The following is a 21,401-nucleotide window of genomic DNA, read 5'->3' on the forward strand; positions in this document are numbered from 1 at the left end:
CTGTGAAATAGACACTGGCTTTTAAGAAGACCCAAGGGTGCTGACGTTACCATTAATGTTTGCCTCTGTTATTCACTAAGAGAAATCATGTCATTTAAAGCCATCTTGTATCTAGGCCTCTATGCCCAAGACCAGAAAACAGCCTTCAGTAGAAGTTGGAAGAATGTAATTCTACAAAAACCTTCACATTCAGGTTCCTGAACCTTCCTGAATCTATTTGTCATAATAATTGTGACAAAAGCTGTTTCCTTTGAGAATCCATTTTTATTCAGGCCAGTTTCTCATGTTGTTTTCTCAAGCCTCTAATAGTATCTGATCAATTGTGTTTCCAGAGAATTAAAGAGAAGCGGAATCCTACAAATCATGAGGAGGCATTTATGTCCAGACCGGGAACGCGGCGCGCCGTGGCCCGGGGCAGGGTGGGGAAGGCGGCCAGCCCGCTATTCCCACTGCTTGTCTGAAATTCAGACTTGGGATCACTGGCCAGAACTGGTCATGATAGCGTTCTGAGGGCTTGGAAGGGAGAAGCTCTCAGCAGTTCATTTGCTCTTAAAAATCTCTTCTAGGGGGCTTCCCTGGTGGCGCAGTGGTTGAGAGTCCGCCTGCAGATGCAGGGGACACGGGTTCGTGCCCCGGTCCGGGAGGATCCCACGTGCCGCGGAGCGGCTGGGCCCGTGAGCCATGGCCGCTGAGCTTGCGCGTCCGGAGCCTGTGCTCCGCAACGGGAGAGGCCGCAGCGGTGAGAGGCCCGCGTACCGCAAAAAAAAAAAAAAAAAATCTCTTCTAGGAATTCTATGAGTCTACTCAGGTGCCTCTTACCTGGTGGGGTGGAGAATTCATTCATCTTCAGAAAGCCCAGTAGGGGGATAGGAAGTACCTGCATTTCTCCTGATTCACAAGGGTCTAAAAGAGATCAGCCGTGGGTTCAAGGGTCTTCCCAATACAAGTAAACATTTGGCCTCACCTGGAAGGCGCTAGACGGTGCAAGCCCAGCAGGCTTCCACGTGACCGCTCCCCTGTCCTCGGGTCTCGGGGCTCAAGCAGCAGCCAGTGCCACAGCCTACTTTGTACTCCACACATCAGCCCCTCGACCGTCACAAAAGTCTCTTCGCTGGCTCACCACCCTCCCCCATGGGTGACCCAAGATGATTTCAGTAGGGCTCGCTCCCCAGCTCCATTAGGGACCCCCGAGAAACATTTGATCTTTAAAGCCAGATCCTAGGTGGTATGTAGGGTGGGCCATGGTGGAACCGTGAGCAGTAATATTTGGAAAAGAGGCAAATCAGGGATGGGCTGTGAACTAGACCAGGGCACTTACTAACACCCCCCCACCCCCACCCCAGGGCAATGCTAGGGGGAACTGCAAGGTCAAGGAGACGTTTTGTCCATTAAATAACAAAAAACTAGGGTTAAGGTCTAGATGTCCTCCATCACAGAGCCAAATCCAGGAGAAAAAAATAAACTTATGAGACAACCTCAATGTTTTTTTTTTTAATTGAACAAATTTATTGAGCACCTACAGTATGCCAGCATCTATCACAATAATAATCCAAAAGAGTCGGGATCGACCAGTGGGTATCAGGAGCCCTCCTGGATGAGGACGATGCTAGCGGTAGGTCAGAAAAGGGAGTGCTGCCGTCAGGAGTGTCTCTGTGACTCCCTCTCCTCCGAGTGACTGCCGTCTGTGAGGAGCGGAGCATCTGAGTGTGGTCTACGGTGGGCTTCTCTCCCCTTCTCCCCTCGTGTTACGGCGGGCACCTTGCATTTTCTGCTTTTGAAGGGGTTTGCTGACATCTTTGGGGGTCACTCAGTTTGGTAGACTACACTGTGCTGAGGCAGGGGTCGCTGAGAAAGGATGGGGGCAGAGCGCGTCAGAGCTGTGCTCTGAAGCATCCGTAGGGGGTGTGTGTGAATATTCTGAACTAAGGGCACTGATGAAGGGTGAAGACAGGAGGAGCCATCACCTGGCCGTGGGTCTACTCGTGGATGCCTCAGTGACTTTTGCTATCCTGAGCTTGTCTCCTGCTCCGCGGGGCTGCGTCAGCACCCCGAGTGATTAGCGTGTTGTTTCGCGTCATCAGCTACTGTCTGTGAGTCACATTTCCGGGCAGCAGGTGGACAGGCGGCGGCCTTCCAGGCATCACCTCTGCAGAAAGAAACCCCACGCTGCTCTGAGCCCTGTGGTTCTGTAGTCACCGGTGTGGCCCCTACAGTGTATTTTCTTGGTCTCGGGCACCACAGCAGCAACCTTCTTTTTTTTTTTTTTTTTTTTGCTGTATGCGGGCCTCTCACTGTTGTGGCCTCTCCCGTTGCGGAGCACAGGCTCCGGACGCGCAGGCTCAGCGGCCATGGCTCACGGGCCCAGCAGCTCCGCGGCACGTGGGATCCTCCCGGACCGGGGCACGAACCCGCGTCCCCTGCATCGGCAGGCAGACTCTCAACCGCCGCGCCACCAGGGAAGCCCAACCCTCTGTTCTTTATCGTTGACCGTGGCTGAGATCTCACATCAACGTCAGTCTAGCACAAGGGTTGGCAAGCGATGACCTTTGGGCCAAATCCGACCCTTCACCCGTTCTTGTAAAATAAGTTTTCTTGGAACTCAGCTGCTCCCATTCATTTATATATCATAGGCTGCTTTCACACTATAACGACAGAGACTGTATGGCTGGCAAAGCCGGAAGTATTTATTATTTAGCCATTTTAAAAAAAGTTTGCTCACTCCTGGTCTAGGATTATAGAAGACCATATTTTTATATTTACTTAAATCAGAGCAGAATATTGTAATTCGGAGTCCTGGAATATGCAGGATGTTCGGGGTGGGGAGGTAAGGTTCTCATTACAGGGATGGCAAAGACTTGAGGCTTCAGCTCGAGTCTGATAGCTGGTAACGGCTGCCGGGAGGACTGTGTGGAAGAGGATTCTGAAGCTGTGTCTGAGCTGGTGGGGGCGCTTCCGGAGGTGTGTAAACGGGGCTGTGAGTCATTCAGGCAGGGAGTACCAGAGTGGGATGGAAGCAAGGCAAGTCTGTGCTCCTCTTCCGCAAAGGTATACAGCAACTAGGGACAGCTCGGCGTTGTCCCCGACGCCAGCACTTGGCACTGCAGAGGCTGGAATTGTAAACATACCCTTACTGGAAGTGGGAGAGAGGTGAGATTTCAATACTGTTCATGCTGTGACAGAAGCAGGCAGTGGCAGGAAAGGCCAAGGTCAGGTTAGCGCTCCAGCTTTAATTAAGGCTCCTATGCACGCGTGCAACAGTGTTGGTTCAGGACAGCATTTTGTGTAAAGCTTCCCGCTTGGAGAAGAGGGGAGTGCATTTATTAACCTGTGCAATCAAAATGCCAAATTCAGAATTGTTATGAATTATTTAAAAATGAAAAAGAGTGTGTGATGATGCATGTTTACTGGAGAAAGCAGTGTTAAAATGTGGCTGCTGTCATTTACATAGATGGGTGTGTATATATAGCCCTTGGACTGTGGTTTTAAAAATTGAAGCAACTTAAGAATACCTACCCACTATGTCTAATAACCTACTATTCTGTAACTCCAAGAACGATTCTTCCTCATTGATCCAGAGAAATTTAGGTAGTGGTGTCTTCTGTAGACCCCCAACTGTTACAGTGAATGTGTTTGAAAGATGTATGCAAATCTAGTTTTTGGAACTCAAAATCGTATTATAAATGCACTACAATGACTCCTTTCACTGTAACAGTACCTGGAAATTCTCAGGGCCACTGCTCCCTGGTAAGGTAAACAGATATGGAGAAGCCAGTAAGGTGGAATTCTGTGCACTAATCTCTCATACAAGTCACTTGGTATCTTTCTCACATTCAATGTTTTTTGGCTTTAATTGTTTTTCCTTCCCAGCATGAAAAATTGTGAAATCAACTCCAGCTGACTAGGTTTGCTTTCCATTTCAAATAATTATATGAAGCATTTAAAGAAGTGCACTAAACCATATCTCAAATGGAACTGAGTATTCAAAACATATTTTATGCCTTAAGTTTGTTGAGAATTTATTTGCATAAAAATCCCAGTATTTTTCCACTGAGCCCACCACCTCGCAGGTAAGAATGGTGGTGTGTCAAATGTGCTAACAATAACGACCCCGTGAGACAGATAAGTAGATTCCGGAGGGACCTGGGGAAGCAGGGCTGAGCACACGGGTGGCGTGCAGACCCCAGAGGGGCAGGGGCACCTGAGCCTGGGGGTCTGAAAGACAAGAGTGGGGTGTGTTCAGATGTAGAATTCCTCCTCCGCGTCACTGTCCCCGCCTCCGGCCGGCACCGAGGGTGGTAGGACGCCTCTGCCCGTCTGCTGGGCGTCAGGAGCATCGTAAGGGAGTTCTGGGGGTGACTCCGGGAGCCAGGAGGTGTCGGAAGCTGGGGAAGTGGTGACAGCTGTGGCCGAGGAGCTGGAAGGCCCTTCGGTGAACCGAGGGAGGGCAGCCCAGGAGGCCTCTGTGGTCACGCCGCCCCCAGCGGGCAGGGGTCCTTCTCTGGAAGCCCTGCGCTCTGCCCAGAGGCTGCTGCCTCTTTCGGAGGGGAGCAGTGTTTCCACGGGGCTGCAGAACCTGCTGGGTGCAGAGTACGCAGAGACCACGGACAGGTCGGAGGAGGAGAGCCGCAGCCCCGTGTCCACGTCCGTCTCCTGGGCCCCCTCTAAGTCATCGATGGAGAGGAGGGGGCCGTGCCTCCGCTCCGACGCCCTCTGCCCCGGGCCGTCTGTGTTTGCAAACCACGGTGGTTCAGCGGAGGAGGCCGGGGAGGGGTGTCCCGTGGGCAAACAAAGCAAGGACTTGCTTCTCTGGAAAGACCAGGGGAGGCTGGGAGGGCTGCCGGCTGGTCTGGCAAAGTCCTGCGGCTGCCGGGCAGGCAGGCCTGTCTGGCCGAGCCCCAGGTCTGAAGTGTCCATCGGGGGCTGCGGGCCGCTGCCAGGGGTCCGGCTCTGTGCAGCGGCACTCGGAGAGGGCGTGGACCCAGCTGTCTGCTCTGAGGCGTGGTGAGCTCTGCTGGGTTTAGGGCACTTCCTGTGTACCCTCTGTGCCTGCAGGGGGTGGGGGGGAAGAGGGCATATCACATCAGTGCAGGACTGGCGGCCACCGGGGACGGGGATTCCACTGTTAACAGAACGTGAGGCACATTTCCTGATGACTGGAAACTTCCGGCAATGTCTCGGCAATAAAGCATTACCGGAAATTTCATTCTCCAAATTCTAAAGCAAAGACAGAGGTAGCGGAGCTTGGGGGAATGCAGAGTCTGAGGAGACGTCCCCGAACCCAGGGGGAGAGGCAGTCCCTTGTCGCGACAGGGAACGGTACGTCTTCCAGTGCACACGCAAGGAGGCTCAAGAGATCAGCCACAAGCGTGAGGCCTGGCTGAGTGGGAGAGGGGCGACAAGAATTACCATTCAATGCAAAAAGGTGGCTTGAAGGATTTATCTCCCTCCAACCAAAGCCCCACTGTTTGAAAATACTAGTGACGGCAGGATGGAAGGATGGGGATGGGACTTGACTCCAGTGCACGTGTGAACATCAGGACACATCCTAGGGGTGGCCTATGATTCAGGGCAGTAAATCTTCAAAGAGTGCAGGGCTATCAGGAAACGGGCATTTATTTACTTGCTCTAAGGAACTCCACAATACTCCTCTATTTTGCCTTTCAGAAACTGGATGGGAAAGGGGGGCGGCTGACTACCGACTAACCCCATGGATACCCCACGGGGCTTGGACAAGCAGTTTCACACTCCGCCCTGTCCTCCTAGTCTCCCCGACCTCCCCTGCAGCTCTGCAGGAAGCTGTTTCTGCTGCACAGAACTGGGGCTTCACTTTCCATGCTCATACCCCCCTGGGGCTGCTGCTCTCAGGTTCTGCCCCTGGTCTGGCTCACCAGGCCTACAGGCCAAAGTCTGGATTACTTACTACCCAGATAATGGATCTGGGGACAGTGGGTCTGACTCTGCTCTGTATAGGATTACCTGATTTACGAGTCCCTGCAATAAGAGGGCTGAGTGCAGTTTACTGTAAGGGGTATTTCCTGGCACCCAGCAGGCTACGAGACGTTGGCTCTTCCCTGGACAGGCAAGTCCCCCTCCTCCCTGTTAGACAGGAACCTGGTTTTTTCACAGCCACCTGGGAAATTTTATTCAATGCAATATACACTTATTTGTACCTATTACAGGTAAAGGTGGAGAAACTACAATGAGAAGGACTGTCCTCAACCACATGAAACTTGTATCTCATTGACAGGATCGGAGACACCGGGGCGAGGAGGGAGAGGCCGTGCCCGCGCGGGAGCACAGGAGTCTTCAGTTGGAGGTGGCCACGGAGATGGGCAGCTGTCGTCCTAGCGGGTGGCACGCGTGGAGAGGAGGCTGTGCTGGAGAGAGAGGCCGAGACAGACAGGCTGCCTGGTGGGAGGTAAGCAGTGCCGTCGGTCAGCTTGGGGATGGAGTCTAGTATCGGTCAAGGAGACCCTGACCACGTGGGTAAGAAATCCACATACTTATCCTTCTGCTGGGGCCATGTTCACTCTTGATCATGTTTTTTTCTATAGGACCATTCCTTTCACTGATTTCTTAGATCTTTTTTGCCTAATTCCAGCTATCTCTTAATCCTATAAACAGACCGACTGACTCATTGTTTTTCAATCAACATTAACTGAGAGTCTTTTAAGCAGAGCTCCTCAACTGGTGTGTTTAAGCTTTGCCTGGGTTATAAAGGTGTGCTGAGGACAGATCTCTGTCACCAGCAGCTTCTCGTACCACAGAAATATTATCGTTTCCTATGTGCTCTGATGTGAAAAAGGTCTGGAGGACCAGGCACAGATAATTTTGAATAAGACACCGTCTTAGCCGCCCACAATTAACAATACAACGGTCAAGTGTAATAAAGCGAGCCACGATGATAAAGTGAGCGGAGATATAATGGGGGCGTTTGGGGCACCAAGGGGGGGAGGGGTTGATTTTACAGAGGGGGTGAGGCAGCACGGGGAGAGGGTAGAAAAAGCTTGCCTTGAAGTCACGACTGGACAAAATCTTGGAAGTGGAAGAGGGGTTTGCCAACTGGAGGGCAGTGGGCGTGGCATGGAAAGGCACACAGGCACAGAGACAGCCTGAGCAGAGGCTGGGGCCATGAACCAAAACAAGAGGCGAGCCCTGAGAAGTGAGAGGAGCCTCGTCAGGGGCGTGCTGTTGTGGGCACAAGCTCCCTCTCCCTCTATATATTCTTTTTCAGATTCTTTTCCATTTTGGTTATTACAAGATACTGAATATAGTTCACTGTGCTACACAGTAAATCCTTGTTATTCATCTATTTTATAGATGGTAGTGTGTATCTGCTAATCCCAAACTCCTAATTTATCCATCCCTCTTGCCTTTCCTCTTTGGTAACCATAAGTTGTTTTGATGACAGTGAGTATTTCTGTTTTGCAGGTAAGTTCATTTGTATCATATTTTAGATTCCACTCATAAGGGATAGCATATGATATTTGTCTTTCTCTGTCTGACTTAGTATGATAATCTCTAGGTTCATCAATGTTGCTGCAAATGGCATTATTTCATTTATTATGGCTGAGTAATATTCCATTGTATATATGTACCACATCTTCTTTATCCATTCATCTATCGATGGACACTTAGGTTGCTTCCATGTCTTGGCTACTGTAAATAGTGCTGCTGTGAACATTGGGGTGGATTTATCTTTTCGAATGACAGTTTTCTCCGGATATATGCCCAGGAGTGCTGGATCATATGGTAGCTCTATTTTTAGTTTTTTAAGGAACCTCCATACTGTTTTCCATAGTGGCTGCACCAATTTACATTCCTGCCCATGGTATAGGAGGGTTCCCCTTTCTCCACACCCTCTCTAGCATTTATTATTTGTAGACTTTTTGATGATGGTTATTCTGACTGGTATGAGGTGACACCTCAGTGTAGTTTTGATTTGCATTTCTCTAATAATTAGTGATGCTGAACATCTTTGCATGTACCTGTTGGTCATCTGTATGTCTTCCTTGGAGAGATGTCCATTTAGGTCTTCTGCCCATTTTTTGGATTGGGTTGTTTGTTCTTTTGTTATTGAGTTGTATGAGCTGTTTGTATATTTTGGAGATTAATCCCTTGTTAGTTGCATTGTTTGCAAATATTTTCTCCCAGCCTGTGGGTTGTCTTTTCGTTTTGTTTATGATTTCCTTTGCTGTGCAAAAGCTTATAAGTTTGATTAGGTCTCATTTGTTTACTTTTGCTTTTATTTCTATTGCCTTTGGAGACTGACCTAACAAAACATTGGTATGATTTATGTCAGAGAACGTTTTGCCTGTGTTCTCTTCTAGGTGTTTTATGGTGTCATGTATTATATGTGTTATATTTAAGTCTTTAAGCCATTTTGGGTTTATGTTTTTGTATGGTGTGAGGGAGTTTACATGCAGCTGTCTAGCTTTCTCAACACCACTTGCTTTTTTCCATTGTATATTCTTGCCTCCTTTGTCCAATCTTAATTGACGGTAGGTGTGTGGGTTTATTTCTGGGGTCTCTATTCTGTTCCATTGATCCATATGTCTGTTTTTGTGCCAATACCATGCTGTTTTGATTACTGTAGCTTTGTAGTATTGTCTGAAGTCTGGGAGGGTTACTGATCCTCTTAATCCTCAGTCTCTAATTCTGTGTGTGGGGTGGGTGTTTGTCCACATGACCTGCTGTCTTCCTGCCCAACAGGCTCTGTATAGCATAATGAAATTCTCAAGCTGTTCTGCTAAGGGTGGTTTAAGGAGCTGAAGGTCAAGAGCAGCAATTACGGAGATTTCTGATGGTCTAAATTATAGATTCTTAAAGAATATGATGCCAAATGTTTTTAGTACAGGTTACAAGATACGGTTCTCATAAAGATCACACTCTACAAGACCATTCTATGTGCATTTTATGTGCATGGGGACCTTGCTGAATATGGCAAGGAAGGTGCTGAGCCAAGTTCATTCCTCCTGGGGTATGACCCACTCACCAGGGCTTGCTGCTCTGTGCTCCAGCATCCCCTGAACTCCCAACCCAGCCATTCTGACTCTGTGCTGTACTGCTCTGGTTAGTGATCCATCTTCTCTGCAAGGCTCTGTGCTTCACGAGGGAGATCTTGCTCAGCACATACCCTGACCAGTACCCGATACACAGCAGGAACTTAAGCATGAATGAAAAGTCACAGCTTTGGGATGGGGAAAGGAGTGGCCTCAGAAGGCCCATGTGTACCTGGGAGGTGTGATGGCTGAGTGGCTGTTGAAGAGACAAACCAGTTTTCTCAATCATTTGATTTCAGCTAAATAAGAGAGAAAATATGTCATGAGGCTCTTTAGAGAAGGAAGTCCTCAGGTACAGAGGCTGCTTCCAGTGAGGGGACAGTGTTTATTAATTAAGATGTCTATCTTATTTTTCTGAAGGGCTGAGTCCCCTGGGTGCCCCAATAAGTATGTACCACCCTGTAACTTGCATGTTCAGAGTCTTATTGGAGGGGCATGCTCTGGGTGAGCATGCTTGCAGTCTGAATCTTCCTGAAAGAGGAAGCCTCTGTGAATACTGCTCCATGAGAAGCAAAAGGCCAAGGTTTCAACTTGAGGAACTGTTTGGAGACATCTGAAGCTTTCCAGTGTCAGAGACAGAGCGGTGTTAAATTAGACTCAAAATCAGGAACAGCTAACAGGACGAATCCTTGGTGCTTTCACAGAGATGTTTATCACTGTGCTCTTATTTTTTTACTGCATCGTGAAGGCAGGAGTCCAGATAAATCCTAATATCTGCTTTGAAGAGAGGTGGTACCCAGTGTTTTTCACTGGACGGGTGCCCACGTGCACCGCAGAGGTGCCTGCTGGGCAGGTGGGATTCCAGTTGGCACAGCGTTGGCCGGTGATGATGCAGGATCCTGGGGTGGGGAGTTGGAGGAGGGTGGCTGCGAGGCTTCACAGCCCCTGCTCCCGGAGTCTGCCCAGGGCTGCTGTGCTGGTGGGATGCACCTGCAGCAGACCTGGTGGTTTTCTCCAGCTCCGCCTGGAGGCAGAGAAGTCAGCTTCTAAAAGCAGGGTCTTGTCTGTCTAATGACAACTCACATGTGCAAAGGATGGCCCTTCTTTTGGTGTCCTTCCCATGGCAATGGCTTCTTTTCTGACCTTTCCTGTCTGCCTGTCTGACTTGACCAGGAACACTAGAATCTGAGAATGAACCATCAAAGATGTTTCGAGAAGCTCTTCCCCAGTGGACTTTTCCAGAGTGAAACAACACTCTGGAAAAGCCTCCTTCCTCCCCCAGCTTTCGGCTCTCAGGGCTGCCCTCTGGAGCTTCTCCATGTGACAGTAGCAATGTACCTTGAGGATGGCCTCCTTTGCTTCTCTTAGAAGCAGTGCAGGCTAGCTGACTCACTGGAATCCAGTAGTTCCCTTTTCGCTGTCTATGGAACTTTCTCTAAGGAACACAGTAGCATTACATCAGTGACTCTGCCTAAAGGCAACCAGCCAGGGAGATCTGGTTGTGTCCCTGAGATCAGCAAAAAGCCGAAATGCAGTAAGTGACCCATGAGCTTCACATGGAACTTCGAGCCTGGGCAGTTTGCAATGGAAGGAGTAAAGAGGCCTTTTTCAAGGATCACGGTGTCTCAACAGACACATGGATAGAATCCCTAGGAAGGCTGATTCTGTCCCTGACCCAGTAAGCCTGGGCGGTGTCTCATGGGTCGATCATGGTCAGGGCATTTTCTCTCACCCTCACACCTCCTCTTTCCAAGAAAGGTCATTTCCTCCTGTTCTGTCCTGGGCAGAAACACAACCAGTGTGGCACTGTCTGTTATGTAATGAGACAGCAAAAGACCTTTTAACCCAGGGACTAATAAGAATTAGGGGCAGTCTCAAGGAAATTGGGCAACGAGTTCACATGAGAAACCAGATTTTTGTTCTAAATAAAAGCATCATATTTTGCTTCTCCTTTCACTGTCCTCTGGGTAGGTTTCATATACCCACTAAGAGTACTACCCCCAGAAAAAGCCTATGTTGTCTTCAAAAATTTTTTTTAATTTAATTAAAATTTTTATTGAAATATAACTGACATATAACATTAGTCTCAGGTGTACAACATATTGATTCATTATTTGTATATACTGTGAAATGATCACAATAAGTCTAGTTAATCCATTACCACATATAGTTTTTTTCTTGCAATGATAACTTTAAATCTACTCTCCCATCAACTTTCAATATACAAAACAGTACTGTTAACTACAGTCACCAAGCTGTACATTAAATTGCCAGATTTATTAATTCTATAATTGGAAGTTTGTACCTTTTGGGTTTTTTTTTTTTTTTTTTTTTGCTGCACTGTGCAGCATGTGGGATCTTAGTTCCCTGACCAGGGATCGAACCCTGGCCTGCTGCAATGGAAGTGCGGAGTCTTAACCACCGGACTGCCAGGGAAGTCCTGGAAGTTTGTACCTTTTGATCACCCACCCATAACAACCACCAGTCTCTTCTCTGAATCTATGAGTTAGGTTTGTTGTTGTTGTTGTTTTAATTTCACATATAAGTGAGATCATATGGTATCTGTCTTTCTCTGGCTTATTTTGCATAATGCCCTCAAGGTATATCCATATTGTCACAAATGACAGGATTTCACTCTTTTTTATAGCTGAATAATATTCTACTGTGTGTGTGTGTGTGTGTGTGTGTGTGTCTATACACACACACCACATCTTCTCCATTCATCCATAGATGGACCCTTAGGTTGTTTCCATGTCTAGACTATTGTAAATAATGCTACAATCAACATGGAGAGTGCAAATATCTTTTGAAGTTAGTGTTTTCATTTCCTTCAGATAAACACACAGAATTAAAACTGCTGGATCATATGGTAGTTCTATTTTTATTTTTTGAGGCACCTCCACACCTTTTTCCATAGTGGCCACACCAACTTACAGTCCTCCAATGGTGCACAAGGGTTCCCTTTTCTCCACGTTCTCACCAAGACTTAATATTTCTTATCTGTTTGATAAAAGCCATCTAACAGTTATAAGGTGGTATCTAAACCACTTTGTGGTTTAGATTTGCATTTCCCTAATTATTAGTGATGTTGAATATCATTTCTTGCCTGTTGGCCATCTGTATGTATTCTGTGGAACAATGTCTATTCAGACTTTCAGCCCACTTTTTAGTTTTTTTTTTGTTTGTTTGTTTTTTGTTTTTTTTTTTCGCGGTACGCGGGCCTCTCACTGTTGTGGCCTCTCCCGTTGCGGGGCACAGGCTCCAGACGCGCAGGCTCAGCGGCCATGGCTCATGGACCCAGCCGCTCCAGGGCATGTGGGATCTTCCTGGATAGGGGCACGAACCCGCGTCCCCTGCATCGGCAGGCGGACTCTCAACCACTGCGCCACCAGGGAAGCCCCAGCCCACTTTTTAATCAAGTTGTTTGCTTTTTTACTATTGAGTTGTATGAATTCTTTATATTTTTTTAGATATTAACCCCTTATCAGATATATGATTTGCAAATATTTTCTTCCATTTGGTAGGTGGCCTTTTCATTTTGTTGATGGTTTCCTTTGCTGTACAAAAGATTTTTAGTTTGGTGTAGTCCCACTTGTTTGTTTTTGGTGTCAAATCCAAATTATTGTCACCAAGACCAAAGGCAAAAGAAGCAAAAAATAATCACAAGGAGCGTATCACCTATGTTTTCTTCTAGGAGTTTTATGGTTTCAAGTCTTATGTTCAAGTCTTTCATCCATTTTGAGTTGATTTTTGTATATGGTGTAAGCTTTCTGGTAGCATCTGTAGGATTCTCTATGTATAGTATCATGTCATCCGCAAACAGTGACAGCTTTACTTCTTTTCTGACTTGGATTCTTTTTGTTTCTTTTTCTTCTCATTGCTGTGGCTAAAACTTCCAAAACTATGTTGAATAATTGTGGTGAGAGTGGGCAACTCTGTCTTGTTCCTGATCTTAGTGGAAATGGTTTCAGTTTTTCACCATTGAGGAAGATGTTGGCTGTGGGTTTGTCATATATGGTCTTTATTATGTTGAGGTAAGTTCCCTCTATACCTGCTTTCTGAAGGGTTTTTTAAAATCATAAATGGGTGTTGAATTTTGTCGAAAGCTTTTTCTGCATCGATTGAGATGATCATATGGCATTTATCCTTCAGTTTGTTAATATGGTGTATCACATTGATTGATATGCGTATATTGAAGAATCCTTGCATTCCTGGGATAAACCCCACTTGATCATGGTGTATGATCCTTTTAGTGTGCTGTTGGATTCTGTTTGCTAGTATTTTGTTGAGTATTTTTGCATCTATGTTCATCAGTGATACTGGCCTGTAGTTTTCTTTCTTTGTGACATCTTTGTCTGGTTTTGGTATCAGGGTGATGGTGGCCTCATAGAATGAGTTTGGGAGTGTTCCTCCCCCTGCAATTATTTGGAAGAGTTTCAGAAGGATAGTTGTTAACTCTTCTCTAAATGTTTGATAGAATTCGTCTGTGAAGCCATCTGGTCCTGGACTTCCCGTTTGTTGGAAGATTTTATCACAGTTTCAATTTCAGTACTTGTGATTGGTCTGTTCATATTTTCTATTTCTTCCTGGTTCAGTCTCGGAAGGTTGTACCCTTCTAAGAATTTGTCCATTTTATTGGCGTATAGTTGCTTGTAGTAATCTCTTATGATCCTTTTTATTTCTGTGGTGTCCATTGTAACTTCTCCTTTTTCATTTCTAATTTTATTGATTTGAGTCCTCTCCCTTTTTTTCTTGATGGGTATGGCTAAAGGTTTATCAATATTGTTCACCTTCTCAAAGAAGCAGCTTTTAGTTTTATTGATCTTTGCTATTGTTTTCTTTATCTCTTAATTCATTGATTTCTGCTCTGATCTTTATGGTTTCTTTCCTTCTACTAATTTTGGGTTTTGTTTGTTCTTCTTTAGTTGCTTTAGGTGTAAGGTTAGGTTGCTAGATATTTTTCTTATTTCTTGAGGTAAGATTGTGTTGCTATAAACTTAGAACCTCTTAGAACTGCTTTATGCTGTGTCCCATAGGTTTTGGATCATTGTGTTTTTGTTATCACTTGTCTCTAGGTATTTTCTGATTTCCTCTTTGATTTCTTCAGTGATCCACTGGTTTTTCAGTAACATATTGTTTAACCTCCATGTGTTTGTGTTTTTTTCCAGTTTTTTTCTTGTAATTGATTTCTAATCGCATAGCATTGTGGTCGAAAAGGATTCTTGATATGATTTCAATTTTCTTAAATTTACTGAAGATTGATTTGTGATCCAAGATGTGATCTATCCTGGGGAATGTTCTGTGTACACTTGAGAAGAAAGTGTATTCTGCTGCTTTGGGTGGACTGTCCTATAAATATCAATTAAATCTATCTGGTCTAATGTGTCATTTAAGGCTTATGTTTCCTTATGAATTTTCTGTCTGGATGATCTGTCCATTGGTACAAGTGGGGTATTAAAGTCCCCCACTATTATTGTGTTACTGTCAATTTCTCCTTTTATGGCTGTTAGCATTTCCCTTATATATTGAGGTGCTCCTATATTGGGTGCTTATATATTTACAATTGTTATATCTTCTTCTTGGATTGATCCCTTGAACATTACATAGTGTCCTTCCTTATCTCTTGTAATAGTCTTTAAAGTCTATTTTATCTGATATGAGTATTACTACTCCAGCTTTCTTTTGATTTCCATTTGCATGGAATATCTTTTTCCATCCCCTCACTTTGTCTGTATGTGTCCTTAGGTCTGAAGTGGGTCTCTTGTAGACAGCATATATACAGGTTTTGTTTTTGTATCCATTCAGCCAGTCTGTGTCTTTTGGTTGGAGCACTTAATCCATTTACATTTAAGGTAGTTATAAATATGTATTTTCCTATTGCCATTTTGTTAATTGTTTTGGGTTTTTTTTAACATCTTTATTGGCGTATAATTGCTTTACAATGGTGTGTTAGTTTCTGCTTTATAACAAAGTGAATCAGCTATACATATACATATGTTCCCATATCTCTTCCCTCTTGTGTCTCCCTCCCTCCCACCCCCCCTATCCCACCCCTCTAGGTGGTCACAAAGCACCAAGCTGATCTCCCTGTGCTTTGTGGCTGCTTCCCACTAGCTATCTATTTTACATTTGGTAGTGTATCTATGTCCATGCCACCCTCTCACTTTGTCCCAGCTTACCCTTCCCCCTCCCCGTGTCCTCAAGTCCATTCTCTAGTAGGTCTATGTCTTTATTCCTGTCTTGCCCCTAGGTTCTTCATGATCATTTTTTTTAAGATTCCATATATATGTTAGCATACAGTATTTGTTTTTCTCTTTCTGACATACTTCACTCTGTATGACAGACTCTAAGTCCATCCACCTCATTACAAATAACTGAATTTTGTTTCTTTTTATGGCTGAGTAATATTTCATTGTATATATGTGCCACATCTTCTTTATCCATTCATCTGTTGATGCAGACTTAGGTTGCTTCCATGTCCTGGTTATTGTAAATAGAGCTGCAATGAACATTGTGGTACATGACTCTTGGTTTTCTCAGGGTATATGCCCAGTACTGGGATTGCTGGGTTGTATGGTAGTTCTATTTTTAGTTTTTGAAGGAACTTCCATACTGTTCTCCATAGTGGCTGTATCAATTTACGTTCCCACCAACAGTGCAAGAGTGTTCCCTTTTCTCCACACCCTCTCCTGCATTTATTGTTTGTAGACTTTTTTATGATGGCCATTCTGACCGGTGTGAGATGATAACTCATTGTAGTTTTGATTTGCATTTCTCTAATGATTAATGATGTTGAGCATTCTTTCATGTGTTTATTGGCAATCTGTATATCTTCTTTGGAGAAATCTCTATTTAGGTCTTCTGCCCATTTTTGGATTGCATTGTTTGTTTTTTTGATATTGAGCTGCATGAGCTGCTTGTAGATTTTGGAGATTAATCCTTTGTCAGTTGCTTCATTTGCAAATATTTTCTCCCACTCTGAGGGTTGTCTTTTCGTTTTGTTTATGGTTTCCTTTGCTGTGCAAAAGCCTTTAAGTTTCATTAGTTCCCATTTGTTTATTTTTGTTTTTATTTCCATTTCCCTAGGAGATGGGTCAAAAAGGATCTTGCTGTGATTTATGTCATAGAGTGTTCTGCCTATGTTTTCCTCTAAGAGTTTGATAGTGTCTGGCCTTACATTTAGGTCTTTAATCCATTTTGAGTTTATTTTTGTGTATGGTGTTAGGGAGTGTTCTAATTTCATTCTTTTACATGTAGCTGTCCAGTTTTCCCAGCACCACTTATTGAAGAGGCTGCATTCCTATACACTAATGATGAAAAATCTGAAAGTGAAATTAAGAAAACACTCCCATTTACCATTGCAACAAAAGGGATAAAATACCTAGGAATAAACCTACCTAAGGAGACAAAAGACCTGTATGCAGAAAATTATAAGACACTGATGAAAGAAATTAAAGGTGATACGAATAGATGGAGAGATATACCATGTTCTTGGATTGGAAGAATCAACAGTGTGAAAATGACTATACTACCCAAAGCAATCTACAGATTCAATGCAATCCCTATCAAACTACCACTGGCATTTTTCACAGAACTAGAACAAAAATGTCACAATTTGTATGGAAACACAAAATACCTGGGATAGCCAAAGCAATCTTAAGAAAAATGGAGCTGGAGAAATCAGGCTCCCCGACTTCAGACTATACTACAAAGCTACAGTAATCAAGACAGTATGGTACTTGCATAAAAACAGAAATACAGATCATTGGGTTTGTTTTTGTAGGTCGTTTTTCTTCCCTTCCTCTTTTGTTCTCTTCTTGTGTTTCCTGCCTAGAGAAGTTCCTTTGGCATTTGTTGTAAAGCTGGCTTGGTGGTGCTGAATTCTCTTAGCTTTTGCTTGTCTGTAAAGTTTTGATTTCTTTGCTGAATCTGAATGAGAGCCTTGCTGGGTAGAGTAGTCTTGGTTGCAGGTTTTTCCCTTTTATCACTTGAAATATATCACGCCACTCCCTTCTGGCCTGCAGAATTTCTGCTGAAAAATCAGCTGATAACCTTATGGGGATTCCTTTGTATTTGTTGCTTTTCCCTTGCTGCTTTTAATACTTTTACTTTGTATTTAATTTTTGTTAGTTTGATTAATATGTGTCTTGGTGTTTTCCTCCTTGGGTTTATCTTGTATAGGACTCTGCACTTCCTAGACTTGGGTGACTATTTCCTTTCCCATGTTAGGGAAGTTGTTGACTGTAATCTCTTCAACTATTTTCTCAGACCCTTTCTTTTTCTCTTCTTCTGGGACCCCTATAAGTCAAATGTTGGTGCATTTAGTGTTGTCCCAGAGGTCTCAGAGACTGTCCTCCTTTTTTTTTCATTCTTTATTCTGTTCCATGGCAGAGATTTCCACCATTCTGTCTTCTAGGTCACTTTTCCATTCTTCGGCCTCAGTTATTCTGCTGTTGATTCCTTCTAGTATATTTTTCACTTCAACTACTGTATTGTTCATCTCTGTTTGTTTGTTCTTTAGTTCTTTTAGGTCTTTTTAAACATTTCTTGTTTCTTCTTGATCTGCACCTCCATTCTTTTTCTGAAATCTTGGATCATCTTTACTATCATTACTCTGAATTCTTTTGCAGGTAGATTGCCTTCTCTTCATTTAGTTGTTCTTGTAGGTTTTTATCTTGCTTCTTTGTCTGCAACATATTTCTTTGTCTTTTCATTTTGTCAGACTTACTGTGTGTGTGGTCATCTTTCCACAGGCTGCAGGCTTGTAATTCCTTGTTTCTGGTGTCTGATCCCTGGTGGGTGAGGCTGGTTCAGAGGCTTTGCCATTATCCCTTTGACAGGAGGTTTGATTGGTGTTGTGATGACCAGAGCCTGCCCTGGATATTGAGCGGGGCCTCCCCGCTCTACGGTTGTCACTGTCCTGTCAGGGGTGGGGTCTGCTCCCTAGTTGTTGGAGTAGAGGCCCTCAGATCTTGTTTTTAGCTCTGTTTCTGATCTGTGGTGTGAGGCAGGTGGGACTGGAGCACTCCCACTGGGAGACAAGCCACTGAGTATTCCTGCTCTGGAGCTGTTCACCTATGAATGTGCTCTGTTGTGCCCCCTTTTGCCCATTGTGCGTACTCACAAAGTACAGTGTTGTTGGCACTGCTCTCAGTCTGCCCTTAACTGTGGGGATGCTGGCAACCGGCCCTGGTGAGTCTCAGGTGTTTTCACCAGGTCACTGGCACAGATACACTGAGGTCAGGTCCCAGGACTGCAGTAGTCATGCACCTGGACCCACTCTGGGAGCTATAGAGGCAGCTCAGACTCTGGCCTGGACCAACCCCCACATGTATGTGCCCATGAAGCCTACAGCTGCTGAAGTCAGACCCATCCCAGATGCAGGAGAGGTTGTTGTCCTTTCAGAGGTTTCACAGCTGCTGAATTTAGGAAGCTGCCAGCGGAAATGTAACTCCGTGGTTCGAGCAGCCTTGAAGAGAGATTTCAGCTCTTCTTCGTTAGTCACACGGCCCCTGGGGCTCAGGTGTGGTTTCAGCCCCACCTGTGCATATGTTCTTCCTACTGGAGTCTGCTCCAGAGGTTGCCAGAGCACATGAGCCTATCAGGCAGGAAGGAGCCGAGGCAGTGATTGAGGTGAGCAGGCTGCCTAGGTGGGAGGGTGCTAGGGTAGGGACTGGAACGTGCAAAACCATCAGGTGGCAAGCAGGGTGAGCGGGTCACCTAGGCTTGCAGGGGGGTTGCAGGGGAGGTGATGGCAGGGGCGTGTGAGCTGGCTCTGGTGGAGCCCTCCCTCGTGCCCATGGAGGCAGGGGCTGGTGTGTGAGGAGAGAGGGTGTGATGGTGGCCCTGCCCTTTGCACATCACTCAACCATGGTTCTTCTCTTTTGTGGTGGTCCAGGCTTCCTTCACAAGCATTCCCAGTTGCGGAGCTCCTCACTCCTGTCCCTACAGGCTGTCTCCTTACAGCCAACAACAGCCCCCCCGCCGGGTGTGCTCTCAAAACCCTACGTTCCACCACCCAGCCCCCATGTGTACCGGCGGACACCTGTCTCAGGCTGGGGCATGCAGGACTGTGGCATGGACCATCTGTGTAGGTCTCACTCTGTCCTGCCTGTCACAGACCAGTTGCTGGGCTCTCCTCCAAGCCCCTGAAGCTCCCTTCTGTCCCAGCTGATCTCCCAGGTGGTGAGGGAGCTTCCCCAGATGCGGGAACCTCTCCTCACCTTCCGCTCCCTGCCAGGGGTGCAGGTTGCATCCTGTTTCCTCTCCTCTTCCTTTTACCTTATTTCTTTCATCCTACCCAGTTATGTGGGGATCTTTCTTGTCCTTTTAGGTGTCTGAGGTCCTCTGCTAGTGTTCAACAAGTGCTCTGTGAGAATTGTTCCATTTGTAGATGTATTTTTTTTTTTTTTTTTGTGGTACACGGGCCTCTCACTGCTGTGGCCCCTCCCTTTGCAGAGCACAGGCTCCGGACACGCAGGCTCAGCGGCCACGGCTCACGGGCTCAGCCGCTCCGCGGCATGTGGAATCCTCCCGGACCAGGGCACGAACCCGTGTCCCCTGCATCGGCAGGCGGATTCTCAACCACTGCGCCACCAGGGAAGCCCAGTAGATGTATTCTTGATGTGTTTGTAGGGAGAGATGAACTCCACATCTTCCTACTCTCCCTCCATCTTGGAAAGCTCCCCCCCACTGTCTCTCTTTCTTTTGTCCTGCCTGGTTATATGGAGGTTTTCTTGGACTTCTGGAAGTCTGAGGTCTTCTGCCAGCATTCAGTAGATGTTCTGTGTGAATCATTTCCACTTGTAGGTGTTTTCTGATGTATTTGTGGGAGGAGGTAAGCTCCACATCCTACTCTTCTGCCATCTTGAGTCCTCCCTCCAAAATCTTATAGTTTTCAATGTATATATCATTGATCTTCTTGGATAAATTTATTCCTATGTATTTTATTCTTTTGATGCAATTGTAAATGGTGTTTAAAAAATTTTTTTTCTGATAGTTTGCTATTAGTGTATAGAAACAAAACAGGTTTTTAATATATTGATTTTTGTATCCTGCAACTTCACTGAATTTATTAGTTCAAATAGTTTTCTAGCACAGGCTTTTGGATTTTCTCTATATAATAGCAATTCATCTGCAAATAGTGAGTGACAGTTTTACTCCTTTTTAAAAAAAAAACAACATGATTATATTTTAATACAAACCAACATACAAAACACCATAGTAAATTGATGGCAATAAAATATGGCATTTCATTTGCATTGCATGACAAATGGTTAACATCCTTAGTCATAAATGAGTTCTTAGAATACTTCTGTCTTTCTGACTTGGATGGCTTTTGTAACTTTTTCTTGCCTAACTGCCCTGGCTAGAACTTGCAATACTATATTGAATAAAAGCGGTGAGAGCTGGAATCCTTATCTTGTTTCTGATCATAAAGGTAAAGCTTTCAGCTTTTCACCACTGAGTACGATGTTAGCTGTCGGCTTGTCTGTCATATGTGGCTTTTATCATGTTGAGGTATGTTCCGTGTATACCCAGTATGTTGAAAGTTTTTTTCATAAATGAGTTGAATTTTGTAAAATGCTTTTTCTGCATCTATTGAGATAAGATTATGATTTTTATCTTTCATTTTGATAATGTGGTGTATCAAACCAATTGATTTGCAGTCAAACCATCCTTGCACACGTGGAATAAATCCCACTTGAACATGGTGTACAATCCTTTTAATGTATTGTTGAATTAGTTTGCTAATATTTTGTTGAGGATTTTTGCATCTATGTTCATCAGGGATATTGACCTGTAGTTTTCTTATGGCATCCTTGTCTGGATTTGGTTTCAGGGTAATGCTGACCTTGTAAAATGAGTTTGGAAGTGTTCCCTCCTCTTCCTGTTTTTTTGATAGAGTTTGGGGAGGATTGGCATTAATTCTTTCTTTAAATGTTTGGTACAATTCACTAGTGAAGCCACCTGACCCTGGAGTTTTGTTGGGAGACTATTGATTACTAATTCAGTCTCCTTGCTAGTAATCAGTCTGTTCAGATTTTCTATTTGTTCAGTGATTCAGTCTTTGTAGGTTGTATGTTCCTAGGAATTTATCCATTTCTTCTAGGCTGTTCAATTTGTTCAACCTAATTGTTCAGTTGTCTTTTATGATCCTTTGTATTTATGTGCTATCCATTTTAATCTTTCCTCTTTCATTTCTGACTTGAGTCCTCTCCTTTTCTTGATAAGTCTAGCTAAAAGTCTGTCAATTTTGTTATCTTCTCAAAGAGCTGGCTCTTATTTTTATTGATCTTTTCTATTTTTTGTCTCTATTTCATTTATTTCCACTGTGATCTGTTATCTCCATCCTTCCACTATTTGAGCTTCTTTGTTCTTTTTCTAGTTACTTGAGGT

General features: G+C 44.8%; 1 protein-coding gene across 6 annotated transcripts in view; it reads right to left on the bottom strand.

Annotated features, from left to right (window-relative positions):
• FAM124A (family with sequence similarity 124 member A) overlaps positions 1-21,401 on the bottom strand; it is a 180,560-nt gene that overhangs the window by 70,533 nt on the left and 88,626 nt on the right. The window contains exon 4 of one of the 6 annotated variants that reach the window (XM_059041520.2): positions 2,276-5,046. The exons of 2 other annotated variants lie outside the window; for them this stretch is intronic. In XM_059041520.2, the coding sequence (XP_058897503.1) occupies positions 4,237-5,046 (810 nt within the window). In that variant the 3' untranslated portion in view covers positions 2,276-4,236. Of the gene's footprint in view, positions 1-2,275; positions 5,047-21,401 lie in introns of those variants that run through there. 3 more of the 6 variants (XM_067016808.1, XM_067016809.1, XM_067016810.1) reach the window with 3 other exon arrangements.

This window comes from Kogia breviceps, chromosome 16, assembly GCF_026419965.1.
Source record: "Kogia breviceps isolate mKogBre1 chromosome 16, mKogBre1 haplotype 1, whole genome shotgun sequence".
In the NCBI taxonomy this organism is placed as follows: Eukaryota; Metazoa; Chordata; class Mammalia; order Artiodactyla; family Physeteridae; genus Kogia; species Kogia breviceps.